Source organism: Pelecanus crispus, chromosome 2, assembly GCF_030463565.1.
Source record: "Pelecanus crispus isolate bPelCri1 chromosome 2, bPelCri1.pri, whole genome shotgun sequence".
In the NCBI taxonomy this organism is placed as follows: Eukaryota; Metazoa; Chordata; class Aves; order Pelecaniformes; family Pelecanidae; genus Pelecanus; species Pelecanus crispus.
This window is the reverse complement of record NC_134644.1, coordinates 124,067,962-124,081,309: the sequence shown is the minus strand read 5'-3', so window position 1 is coordinate 124,081,309 and position 13,348 is coordinate 124,067,962. Positions and strand designations below refer to the sequence as shown.

The following is a 13,348-nucleotide window of genomic DNA, read 5'->3' as shown; positions in this document are numbered from 1 at the left end:
CGGCACAGGCACGCGATAAACACCAACGGCATCCCTGGAGAACAGGTCCCTCTGTGTCCACCGTACAAACCCAGAGTTTCGATAGTCATGCCACAGAAAAGGCAGTTACATGTTGCATCACTCCAGTCACGATTTTGATATTAAAATACTGCAGTGCTGCATTCTTAAGCACCACCAGTGTCACATCGGAGCTGGCACATGAAAGTTTGCTTTAGATTCCTCAAGCACAAGAGACCTAAATTAGAAATGGGCATGCAGAGGGAGTGTATGGCATCAGACAACCCTGAAGGCTGGAAAGGGAAAGAAATTGCTGGCAGCATTGTATGGACAGATTTGCACAGCTGGCATGTGCTTCCTTTCAGCTGGCAGCAGGACCCTTCTGTTTAGGGAGGGGAGGTTCAGATTTGTTTTCTTGTGGGAGGAAACAGACCCTCTGTCCTTTCAAGGAAATGCACCAGGGAAGCCCTAGAAGATGCAGCCACTTTACTAACTTGCACTTTCTGCTAATAGGTTGCCTGAACAAACACCAAGCTCCTGATATGGCTAAACTGCGAAGTAGTCAACTCAGTCCTTCAACTACATCCAAGAACAAAATTAAATAGGTATTTTGAAGAGCAAGTATGTTAATCACTGTGCCTGGGATCTACCCAAATGAGGATAAAAACATGTTTTGTATGCAATTCAATGCTTGCAAGGCACTGCGAAGAAAAGCAATTGCAACAGGCTGCCACACTGCGGTAGCGGAGGAGGCAGAAGTCATTTCTTGAGTTCACCAATATCATATTCAAGAAGTGTTTTGACTCCCCAGTGTAGAGTTAAGCCTCCTCGTCTATTTGTACAGATGGTCAACCTTTCCCCTGGATTACATGTCTTGCTGTGTAGCCAACAAACTGTTCTCCAGCCCTTGTACAACCTAAGAAGCCCTCATTTTCTTCTGGCTGGAATTTCAGATTTCGTCCTGAAAGACAGTAAGGGTACCAACTCCTTTTCCAATTTGGCTTTAGGAACTACTTTTGAAGGCTTTTGGTACATATGCTTGATAACTGTTTGTTTTTAAAACAAACCCACTCATAAAAAGGACCCCCCAACCCCTCCATATAATTGAGTGCTTTGTTCTTTTTAAGCAAGTCTGAAAAGGTGAAAAGCTGGTAGCATAAGCTCTTTATTTAGAATGCAGGATTCTTGTATTAGATCCACCTTATGCACTTTGAAAGGAAGAAAATTTAAAAAGCAGAATATTTCAGGGGTCTGAATACTGTTAAATCAAGTATACACAATAAACAAACTACAAAGGAAATTCACACACAAGATGACATACTATACCTGTGGAAAGTAAATCTAGCTTCAGAAGAAGTCTAATGTTTCCCCCTCTTTTTAAGGAACAAATCTTTATAAGAAAGTCCTATTCAAGAATCAAGTTCTTGATCTGCCAAAGGGAGACTATTCTCTCAAAATACTTGAGAACATTACTTGCAGGCAGACCAGTCAGACAGCATATTACTCCATATCTCAAACACCCATAAACCAAACCTCATATATTTCACAGAGTTGCTCTTTTGGGTATACCCGTGTTCCACAGTTTCTTGGTATTTAACATTAACATTAGCAAGAAGTTAACCTGTGCCAAGAAAACAGTGTTAACACGTTGCTTTTGAGGGTATTGTTTTAATAAGACATTTATTCCTCCTGGAATTTTTTAGCTAATGAGGCCTGATAGAAAGAACTCACTTTTGGATGACTTCGTAATTAACATGTCTTAGTAAATTTGGAGGTCAGAGCTCTGCTCCGAAAAGCTCCTTGGGCTAGTTCGTACATTTCAGTTCACGTATCACTAAACATCATCAAGCCACCTGTGCCTGCAAAGTATCCAGGGTAGGAACTACCAAGCTAGAGACTGGAATCTCTGAGGCTGAGGCACAGCCCTCACAGGGCATCTCACAGTAATTAACATAAGCATCCCATCAGCAATTCGTGTTTCTGACACAACCATTTCCTGCCTTTTCTTTCAGATGCCAGGCTAGCCTAATTGCACGCATTGCAGTGGTCAGAACTCATATTCCCTTGTGTCTCAAGCTGGATGTTCAGTCTGGTGGAACGGTGGTCAGCACGTCTTGCAAGAGACCGAGCTTACAGTTTGGCTTTGGACTCACCTTTTCAGCAAGGGCTCAATATCCCTAACTATGACAAACACAACTGATCAACACATGACAGACTAGTTTCCTATGTTAAAAAACCCCACTAAGATCCAAATCTGTATCCTCTTGACAAAACAGTAAGAATGAAAGCAAAGAAGCCCAATTACAGAGAAGCAGAGAAATTCATCTTACCAACTGTTTCACTTTAACCACCTGCTGAGCACCCACTGACTGTGCAACGATGGAGTTTGGCTGTGAGATTTTAATACTGATTGGGGTTCCAATGACTGGTTTCAGAGGCTGGAGAGGGGTTGCTGCTGAAGATGCCGCTGTAGAGACCAGCACTGGCTTTGCAGACTGGAGAGAGGACGTTGCTACCGCAGAGGTGAAGACGGGCTTGACAGTTTGGATAGCAGTCAGCCCTGATGTTGCTATTGTTGTGGTGAGGACTGAAGCTGCAGGCCGAAGGGATGCTGTCACCACTGCAGACGCAGGAACAGGCTTCACGGTCTGCAGAGAAGCTGTTGCCGGCGCACTGACAAGAACTGGTTTTATAACTGGAGAGGCTGTAACTGTTACAGAGGCAGACACTGGTTTTATAACTGGAAGAGAAGTTGTTGCTACAGCTGAGGTTGCCACTGCTATCAAAGGAGCTGGTACTGCAGAGGTACAAGTCGAAACAGCTTCTTGGGTTGGAGCTGGCTGCTGCATACACTGCTGGATAAAGCTCTGAGCATTGGGCATTAGCTGCCGTAAGGCAAGCATGCTTTTCTAGAAGAAAAACGAAAAAACACTGGATGTAACATCAGCAGAGGCTTCCACATTACTGATACCTTAAAAACTGAATCTTCTTCCTCGTCTTCCAATTTAATTTTTCATGAGACAATAAACTGCTTATTCCAACAAGTTTTGCCAGAATTCAGGCACTCTTAAACTGATGACGATAACGCTCAGTGAAGACCACAAGAATCACCAACACAGGCTGAGCAAAGGTCAGTCACCATAGCTTTATTGCATGTAGCAAATCCCATCTATAGGGAAACTCACCCATAACTTTGTTCTTCTGTTTAGATTTTTCAATTTGGAATTTATGTTCTAGAAAAAGATGATTTTAACTGTTTCACTACCTCAAAAAACTTCCTTTTGCCAAAACCCCCTCCTATATTATAACAGCGATGTTTATTCCATGAAGCCTGTCTGACAGAACTACAGATTATCCAATAAAGTCAGAAACAAGCTTTGAAGAGATGAGCACTTCTATACCAATACAGCTGTATCTACACTAGGGGGGGATACCACTTTAATAATGCCTGTACAGCTGCAGCAGCACAACTTAAGCCAGATAGTTCTCTGCAAGAAGAGAACATTAGTAAAGGTATCTGGCAACAGCTCATTTTTACTACAGCTATGTTTGAGAACACTAATGGACAGAATAATCTTCAAGCCCTCTACAGATTTTTCTCCTTGACTATTTACAATCTGATATGGCTCAGAACCAGGGGAAATCAGTTCTGCAGCTACCTGTGTACCTCACAAACCTTCCCTCCCACCCCCCCACAGCTTTTGAAGTCTGTAAGTCTCCAGAACAGTGCTGTTGCTCTGGGCTTCATGTAAAAGGAACATGTTGTCTCACATGCTAATATACCAAGTGAACAAACTGTTTAAACAGCTAGGTCTTCTGTGGCACACCTATCTTTAATGTTCACTTCCTTTTCTTTTAAAAGGCTGCTCAGCTTTCCTCATGCTCCTGATGCAATTTATTTACCACAAGCATCCAGCACAGATTTGAAAAATCAAGCAGACTTTACAGCCAAAGTCACTGTACTTTTCCACCTATTGGAACAGACAAAACAAAACACATGCAACAACTTCATCAAAACCCTGCAGCTCAAGGTAAGAGACAACTCCAGAGTCCTCCCTAAAATTCCTCTTCGCTAGCTAAAAGTGAATTGGCAACAAGCCGTATCACATTTCTTTCCAGACTCAAGCTGCAAGCATTTCCCACACAAACAAGGCCAGCACCGATCCTCGTAGCACCTTAGAGAAGTGCTCCTGAAGTCACCTTCCATTTGGCACTCAGTCCTGTCACAGCTGCTCACAGTTACAGACCAGACCTAATTGGTGTGTATCAACTACACATCCTTAAGGTATTTTGGAAAAAAGCAATCAGCATGCAATAAGTTTTAAAGGATGTGTAACCCTACAAAGTCAGCTAACTTTGACCATGACAATGCCTACGACATTTCTGAAGTCACAGTACTTCCTTGTTAATATAGCATGCGACAGGGAGAGAGCACCTTGTCAAGGATTATGGGGTATGGGTACTGCCCAAAACAGAAAAGCCTAGATGATACCAGTGCCTGGCAGCGTGCCACAGGAGAAATGTGCAACAGCTTTGCTGTGACGGGTCAGGGTCTGACCCGCGCTCATGAACCCAACTTAACTCCTGCAGAACTGCCTCAAGGCGCGTGCACCACATGCAGCAGCTCTCCATTGTGGGATGGCTTACTAACTCAGGCCGAGCACTTAGAATCGTTTAGGTGGGAAAAGACCTTTAAGATCATCCATTCTGCAAGTGCATGAGGACAGTGCTGTGCCTGAGCTAATAAACCCTCGGGGGACCCAAAGGCGTAGAAGCTTTAGCAAGTGCTGCACAGCCAGCCCTTGGCTCAGCTCCTCTGCATGAACAAGTCCAGGGCTGCCAGGGCTCACCAGCCCTTGGTGAGGTCTAGCTGTGCAAGACTTAGGCTGGGTCTGCGTGCAGCTACTGAGGTTCCCCCGCGCTGTTTTGGGAACACAACAGCACCTAAGATGGCCCCACGCACACACAGCCACCCCACATCCCATGGGGTTCATCAGCCAGGGCCCTGCAGAAGGCAGCTACCCTACTTCTGAAGCCTAACTTGCCCTGACAGTTAGAAGAGCTCTGCTGAGACTTCATACAGCTCATGGAAAATCTCTGCCAGTCACGCTGACCCTGCACTCACAGCCTGGTCCCTCTGCAGCCAGAGCTGCACTGGATGCAGGAAAGCCCATACTCCGAGCTGTTTGTTTTTCTAGCTTTTGCACTGGCATTTAAGAAACCTCCAGGAAATTAAACAGAGAATAAATAAGTGACCAATATGAAAATGTTATATCAAGCTCTGCAGAGATGACTGTAGTCTTCCAGACTCATGGCAAACTATCTAGCAAAGCATTTAAAGGCTGCCACTGTAACAAAAATATTCATCCCACACTTGAACAGATTAACACCAGCCATCTAAAGTAGTATCAACATTACCATGTGCATTGTTATATGTGCTGTTAAATACTAAGGAAGAGGACAAACTCCAGAAAACCTCTGTCCTGGCTTTATCACTTAACTATTTTTCCTTGATTCTCCACCATGCCTATAATGAGTGCCAAGGAAAAGTACCAATCTATCAAGCCTAAGAATACTGTGTACATTGCAATTAAGTAAATGTAACCAAGTTTTCCATGTCTTCGCTGGGATTTAATGCTTGCTGTACCACAAATATGTTCATTTTTATTTTGTTAATATCATTCTACCATATCATTATAAGTGTTAAGGTAGCATTTTTTAATTTACATGATTATTTGCTTGAATGGAGGTAGAGTTGTCCTGGGTTACTGTTCCTAGTCTGTAGTAGTCCTGTCAGACCCTTTCTGGAGAAAGGAGCGGGGGGTTTTTCTCCCTCCAGTTAAACACAAACCAGCAGACAGATTAATAGCTTTATGTAGATTCTTTGAGCTTAAATACTGCATAAGCTGTGCGCAGCCACTGTTGATGGTCTTCTGTATTAGAAGTCAGAATAGCTACAGTTTTCATGAGGAAGTAAGAGTCATCTCAGTATAGCTGCTCTACTGTAGATGCACCAGCTTCCAAAACATTAGTCTCCACTAACAACTAGAGGATAATTACTCTCCAATTTAAGAACACAGTGTAAATCACTCCTCTGAAATCCTCCCTCCCCCAAAAAATTGTCTTTACAAGAGCACCAGTCACACAGGGCTAGGTTAAGCACCATTTCTTCAAGTGACCTGAGCAAATACCTATTTGAATGCTCTGCCTCTTTCCTTTTCTTTTCTGGTCTTCCTCCCTCCCCTTGTTAAATACTATATATCCACAATCAGGCACTTACCTTGAGAAAAGGAACTAAATATGGTTGTGGAGATGACTTGAGCTCTATGTATAGCTTTTTTGTAAATTCTTCTGGTTCAATTTTTGCTTCCTAAGGGGAAAGTATAATTACAATGCTAAGTTATAACTATGAATCTACCATATTTTTTCCCAGATGTATCAAAAATTCACGAAGTTTACATTATCATGGAATTGTTCAATTTCAGTACTCAAACACTTTGTTCCTCCTGTATTTTTTAACAAAAGGGTTTAGGATGGAATGATGTTGTAATTTAGATATAATATTATCAAATTAAATTACTTTCTTGAACTACAGGCAGTTAACACACTTAAGGGTATTTGTTCAAATACTGGTTCACTGAAGTGAACTGATAGAAACAAGTTTATAAGTAGCACTGATCCTTTTGAGTACCTCATTGTTATGCAGAGATATTTAAAATCCACTACAAGTACTTTTTTTTCCTGTAAAGGTAGTCTATCTGCATAAAGATCAATTTAAAGAGACCAGAGACAAAAGACAACTGAGTAGTTTTTGTAAGACAATTCCAGTCTAATGCATACATAGCATAATAAAGCAGAACACTTAACATTGTCTTTCAAAAGCAAGAGAAATTGAACATCAGAACATCACCTCTGCATACCACTATGGTAACAGCCCTCTGCCTCGCAGAGCACAGTCTCCTTTCTTAATGCTTTCTGCTCTGCCCCAACACAAACACCTGACTCAAGGGCTTGGGAGGGTTAGGAAGCCACAGCAGACTGCTGAGACCCCTCACTCGCTACTTCAGTGCCAGCACGACGGGGCTAAGGTGGTGGGTAGCCCCAGACACTGCTGCCCTTTCTCACCCTGCCAGGTGAGACCCTACCGTGGAGTCACCAAGAACATTACCTCCTCCAAGAAGGTACAGAGACACACAAGGAAGTGACCCCAGCACCAATCTCTCTTTCTGCAGAGAAATTACTCCTCTTGCCCATAATTCGCCTTTGGAAGAACTGTTCCAAGGAGCTACATGACCAGAGCAGGTCTTTTAAGGACTGCATATTTACAGACAAACAGAACTGACAGCAGCTCTCCTATTTAGTCATTTGATCTGCTGCCTGTTAGGTCTCACTGAGCTGTGGATACAGGTCACCGAGGTCTCACTGACTGTACACTACGTCTCGGTGCATACAAGGCACTTGACACTCACTTCATGAGATGCTGCCTTAAGGACCATTTTACTTTAGAGCTGCTGTTAACTTATTTGCCTCATACATACAAGACATTCATTTATTTTGCATTTAAATCATGTATACATACCGAATGGCAGACTAACAGCATTTTTAAAATACTACAAAAAGCAAACAAATGCACAGTTAATGATATATTGATGTCTGGTAACAACTGTTCTTAAAAAAAATAATAAAAGTACTGTAAGCACAAGAAGGAACAGCTCTAGTATTTTCCTACAGAAGCAAGGTGTATAGTCCAGCAGGGATGCAGAGGCAGAGGAATCAAATTTTTGCAAGGCTGCATCTTCAAACAATCTGCTCTCTGAAATCACACCTCTGACTACACCATGCTTTTCTAGACTGAAAAGTTCTTTGGTACCACTAGCAAAGCCATCCCCCTCCACCAGCCCACAGCCTTCTGCTACGGTGGAACAACAAAACAGCAGCAGCGGTCAAATGCCAAGACAAGAAGTGGCAGGAGAAATCGTTACCAAGAAAACCCAGCTGTGCTGGGGTACAGCACAACGCAGCATACGGAAGCCACCTGCAAGGAGAGAGAGGTTGGCAGCCACCACGTTATTTTCTCCATCCCGTTGTCTAAAGACATAGATAATGTCCTGCTTGTTCCACTGAAGCTTCACTATCAACCTGTCAGTCAGTTCTGTCTTGGAGTAAGGCAGTTGTACGGACTTAGCACTGCACTACAACCTCCATGGTAATACTCTTGCTATTGAGGACTCAAAACTACACTTAACATGAAAAAAAGGCAGCTCAGCCCCACAAGCTGTGTTAACCCTATCACCTCCTCCTGCTGTCAGTTATCTGTGTGCATAAAATGAAACAGGAACGTGAGGGGGGAAAAATACAGCATGGGATGTGGTTAAAATAAGAATTATAATGTAAGACAAAGAGGGTCAGACGTACTCAGCCACAAATCCAACTCTTCAGCTGTTAAAAAAAAAAAAAGACAAGGAACAAAGCTATGATGAAGTCAATGTCAAAAATGATATGATGCAGACTTTGTTTAAAAAAAGCCTCACCAATAAATTTTGCACCAGATTCTTCACATTCTGTCCCATCTCAGGGGCTTGAGGTCCACTAGATGCCAGTTTTATTAGTGTAGCAAGAAAATTCTTGCATTTCTTCACATTCTCTAGCATCTCCTAGCGTGGAAATCAAGAGAAGACTGTTAGATGTTGCATTGGCCCTCCAACCTCTGATGAATATAGAGAATGTTAATTTTTAATTAAAAACTTTTTTTTCCTTACTGTAGAGGCGCTGGTCTGTGTTACTGTTGTGCCCTCTGCTTTCACAGAGACTGCCTTTTGGGAGATAGCTTGTGCAGGTGGTCCTGTAACTGGAAGTTTTACAGGTGTTCCAGTACTCGAAGGCTTTACAGCAGTAACTGTAGTAACACTAGCTGTTGCAGCTGCTGGCTGAAAAGAAAAATTAACACTTTTTAACCAAAGACTAACGTGACAAACATACTGCATTCTGCTAGCGTGTAATGTAGCACCCTCCCTCCAACACTACTATTTAAAACATAAATAACCAATTTTTGTCTTTGGTTTTAAAGTTTGGACTCATTTGCTTTGAGAGGCTCTATTTAATACAGTAAGTGACAGAACCCCCACAGCCATAATTCTGTTTTTAAATCAAGGGCGGGGGGAAGAAATGGCAAAAGCTCACCCAGACTGAGGCACCGCCTGCAACTTCAAGCGAAGAGAGAAAGGTAAAGTTGTCTTGAAGAAACCAATATATTAACTTTGCCAGGCTCCTGCACTCTAGGACTAATGAATTTTGGACAATGCTAAGCCAGGCGATACTACACTGAAGATAAATACGACCTTAAGTGATTATTTATCTTCCTTTCTTCCCCTGCAGCTCCTCTCCCAATTGCAATATCCTTTATTCTCCCTATCACGTGCGCAGTAGGCAAAAGATGTCGTGTCCACTTTGGAAGGATGCATGTGCCAGCAGAAGCATTCAGCTGAGCAAATTCACCTAACAAGTTCTTCCTGCCTTTTCCTTATGGGCAGCAATTTGGATCTCTCTCTCCTCTGTCCAGACACAAAGCCTCAAAAAATTCAGTTATTTTGAGACTTCTTTCTAAAGTCTCATTAGAATTTACCAACAGATTGAGAAGCTCCAGCAACAGGAGCGTAATGAAGGTTTAGGAAAAAGTAAGAACACAATTGCCTCTCTCCTTTGCAAACCAGGCTAAATAGTAGTTTCCAGAGGAAAACCTACTAAACTGAAGTACTTCTACTTCAGATTTTAAAGAAAAAAAAAAAACCCCAAACAACCCACACTGAAAAAACCCAACACAGTTCTTCTGATACAAGAGAACACAATATGAGTAAAAGACTTTGCCTCTATAAAAACCACTACTTTCGATTTCTCAACTTGAAAACGAAAAAGCGAGATTGAACTTGCTTACAGAAAAGGAGGAGTTTCAAGTTAGCATTTGAAACGTGAAGTTGGTGTCATTTTTCCTCCAAACGTTTCCAGAGAAAGGGAAAGTCTGGTTTTGTAGGCTGAATTCTAGGTTCAGATCTGTGCAACCCAATTGCTTTAACTGACTCTTAACACACTTAAACACCACAGTTTATTCCAGCAATCACAAATTAATACGTGGTAATTGCATTAATGATAAGACAGTAGCACAAGAGCCCAAATTACCCTACCATGGATAAAACAAAAACTAATCAGACTTGGACAGCCATCATGTAGAATACCAAAGGGCTATTAAGTCTTTCGGGATAGGGAAAATTAATGAGCAAACATTTAAAGCTAAAGCAAAACACTCGCACTTTTGCTCTTTATTTGTAAATTATTTTTTTCCTGGGTGGGTGTCCCCCCTCCTTCCCAAGCTGCTGCCAGCTTGACATGAAAGAAGCAGGCAGCTACCAGAAAGCTTTCCAGCTTAGGCTCCCACTGTTGGTAACACTTTAATAGCTCTCCGCAGGATCTTTGCCACCACCACTGCCTCTTCCAACGATGAGGCTCAACAGCTCTAAGACCACAGGGAGGCAAACTGGGCACAAGAATCCCACAAACAGATGGACGGGAGGAAGACGGAAGGGGACAGAGTACCGATCTGTCAAGCTGCAACGCCCTGGGCTTTTAAAAGCCGAAAACATGAGGTTCGCAGGAGCTCATCTCTTGCAAATTCCAGCGTGTTTACACATCAAGACCAGAACGGCATTTTATCAGCTGAGGGAGGGAACAACAGGAAGTCTGCTGGACCTTTTTCCCAGGAAGATGAATATATGGGAATTAACTTCTGTCATCTGCCCTCAACCTTTTTCACTACTGACAATTCTCATTCTCACTTCGAGCAACAGAGAAACAGTCGCCACAAAAAATGGCATTAATCCTGCATATTTTGAAGTCATTTCAAGAGAAGAAGTGCTCTGCATCTAAATGAAAGTGCCCCAGCATGATGCTAATTAGATACTTTGCAGCTTTGTTACCCCACCTGGGAAGAAGGTAAAAAATAAAAATGTGCAGGTATTTTGTCTAACCTCAGAGCTTAAACATTCAGGAATGTCAAAAAACTGAAATATTTTGGTAGATGAGGAGAATAATCCTGGTCTCAGTAACTACAGTTTTGCAGATAGTAGCGTTCCAAGTTGTACTTAGCGTGGGACAGGAGATACACAACCAAGCCAAGGATTATTTCCTATCCACTGTCTCCCATTTTTTGTGATGACATCATACTTCCACACCAACACTCCTCTCTTGTGACCTCAAAAAACTGTCAAGACTAACATCAGCAAGTTCTTTAAGAACTGATGAATGAACCGCTGCCAAGGAAATCAGACCCAAGGACTCGTCTGTCTTTCCCCAGACAGTTCCTGCAACCTTATGCATGGACTCCCTTGTCAGCACTCTTCTTTTGTCTGCCCCAGAGTGAGGAGTGAAGCCGCCCTGTGATGGCAGGATGTATCCGTATTGCACCTATTTACTCTTTATTGTAAGAGGAGCTTGTACAGAGAGAGGGCTTTGCAATCCTCTGCAAAACAGAGGAGCTCCAAGGAAGCCACTCCAAACAGAATGGCACTATTAATTTTTCCTAGAGTCATCGTTCCTGCTGTTTAAATCCAGCCCTATGCTCATTAGAAGTGTTCAAGTTTCTACAACTGAAAAACATACAGTTTACAAAAAATACTCCATGCCTACCTCTTTAAATATCTCAGAAGAACACAAGTTAAATTATTACATCAAAACTGATCTAAGAAAGTACAGAAGAACCAAGACAAAGGCAGATGTAAATTTAAAAAGGAAACGTTAATAGCATGATGAATCTCAATGTTTATCCACATGAGCGCATGAGGATGCAGGCAGCTTCATCCACCAGATGGAAGAAATCTTTACCTTCATCTCTTCTCAGTGCAATGGTAGTATAGCAGATGACTATTGTTTTTATATCCTAAAGATCTCTATGCAGAGATCACAAGCACATGGTTTGCAAGCTAGTATTCCAAAATAAAAGTGCGTAAGGAATACCTGTTACTGTTCTTAGACATAAAGCGTATGTGGTTTCTATTCTAAGCAAAATAGAAAATGTATTAAGAGAAGCCTCTGGATTTTCCCCTTTAGCCCAACATTATCGATCTGTAGTGAGAAGGAAGAAAAAAAAAAAATCACGGGCAGAGCTGTGAGTATTTTTCAGTTGCTGATATAGAAGAGCAGCAGGAGGATGAATTTTTAAGTCAGACTGTTAGTTACCGCTGTAAGCAAACATGTCCCCCAATCCTTCAAACACCTTCAAGGTCAAGAGCATACATCCAGCATGGTTTTTTGAATGACTGATCCTGCTCACTTACTGAATGCTTGGTCAGCCACTACAGCCCAGTCTCCTTCAGCCTCTTGTTCACAAAAGAAAAGGTACGTACAAGCCAGACTTCTTCCCAATTTCTCCTCCAGGTTGAGAGGAGAACAAAATATTTTAGCTGTAGAAAGAAGCAGTTTTCTTTTCATCACACGTGCTTATCCAGAACTCTGGTCTCCAAGAACACAGGAAGAACTGTATCTAGGAGAAGACTCATACTCTACAGGTAGCAAGAGCCTCTTCAGAAGAGCCCTACAACATTTTTCTCCAGAAAAAGAGAAGTAAGACAAAAAACTACCTAAAAATAATGAGGCATTTCCAACCACTGCCTATGTTCAGTAGTATCTGTGGAACCTGTCTACCAAATTCAATTAGTGAACAGAGGTTTTCAGCTATGACCTTCCTTCAGCTTTTAATGAGGGGGAAAAAATGTGTAGACCTGAAAAACAGCTTGACTAGTGCAGACAGCTCATTTTCCCCCTCAACAACATCCCAGGTATACTTTTTTCCCCCCCTAAGGAATCAACGAACCCAAACAGGAGAGAGCATTAGGAAGTCTCCATCTCCGAGAAAAGCATCAGTTAGAGCTTGAAGGAGCTGTGTCATAGGGTACAAAGGCACTGGAAATGGCTCTCTGAACTATCTATTTTATCCATTGTTCATGCGCTTTCTACTGTAGTGAGAGAAGATGAGCTGACACACACTGGCAGAAGCATAATTAAATTATGCGTTTAAAAAAGACATTCAGGAAAGAATTTATCATGAGGACAAAAGTTACCAGCTCAGTGAAAACCAGATTAGAGTTAGGAAATGACAAGAATGTATCCGTATTTTCTTCATTTCTCTCTGTCACTTATTCCACTGCACAGTAAAGCTTGCCACCTACCTGTATTACAGCAGGTGGCTGAACAGTAGAAGCCACAGCATTTGTTGTTTGGGATAATGGTTTCACAGGAGTAGCTGCTACTTTCTTTACTAACTGGGTGCCAGAGTTCTTGAAAAAATAAAAATAAAAAATAATTA

At 42.1% G+C, this 13,348-nt stretch overlaps 1 protein-coding gene across 1 annotated transcript in view; it reads right to left on the bottom strand.

Annotated features, from left to right (window-relative positions):
* The window catches only part of TAF4B (TATA-box binding protein associated factor 4b), a 73,971-nt gene that overhangs the window by 43,829 nt on the left and 16,794 nt on the right, over positions 1 to 13,348 (bottom strand). The window contains exons 3-7 of the mRNA XM_075705706.1: positions 13,212 to 13,319; positions 8,757 to 8,924; positions 8,529 to 8,651; positions 6,278 to 6,367; positions 2,328 to 2,906 (exon numbers count right to left, since the gene is read on the bottom strand). Coding sequence (XP_075561821.1) covers positions 2,328 to 2,906; positions 6,278 to 6,367; positions 8,529 to 8,651; positions 8,757 to 8,924; positions 13,212 to 13,319 — 1,068 coding nt within the window. The remainder of the gene's footprint in view (positions 1 to 2,327; positions 2,907 to 6,277; positions 6,368 to 8,528; positions 8,652 to 8,756; positions 8,925 to 13,211; positions 13,320 to 13,348) is intronic.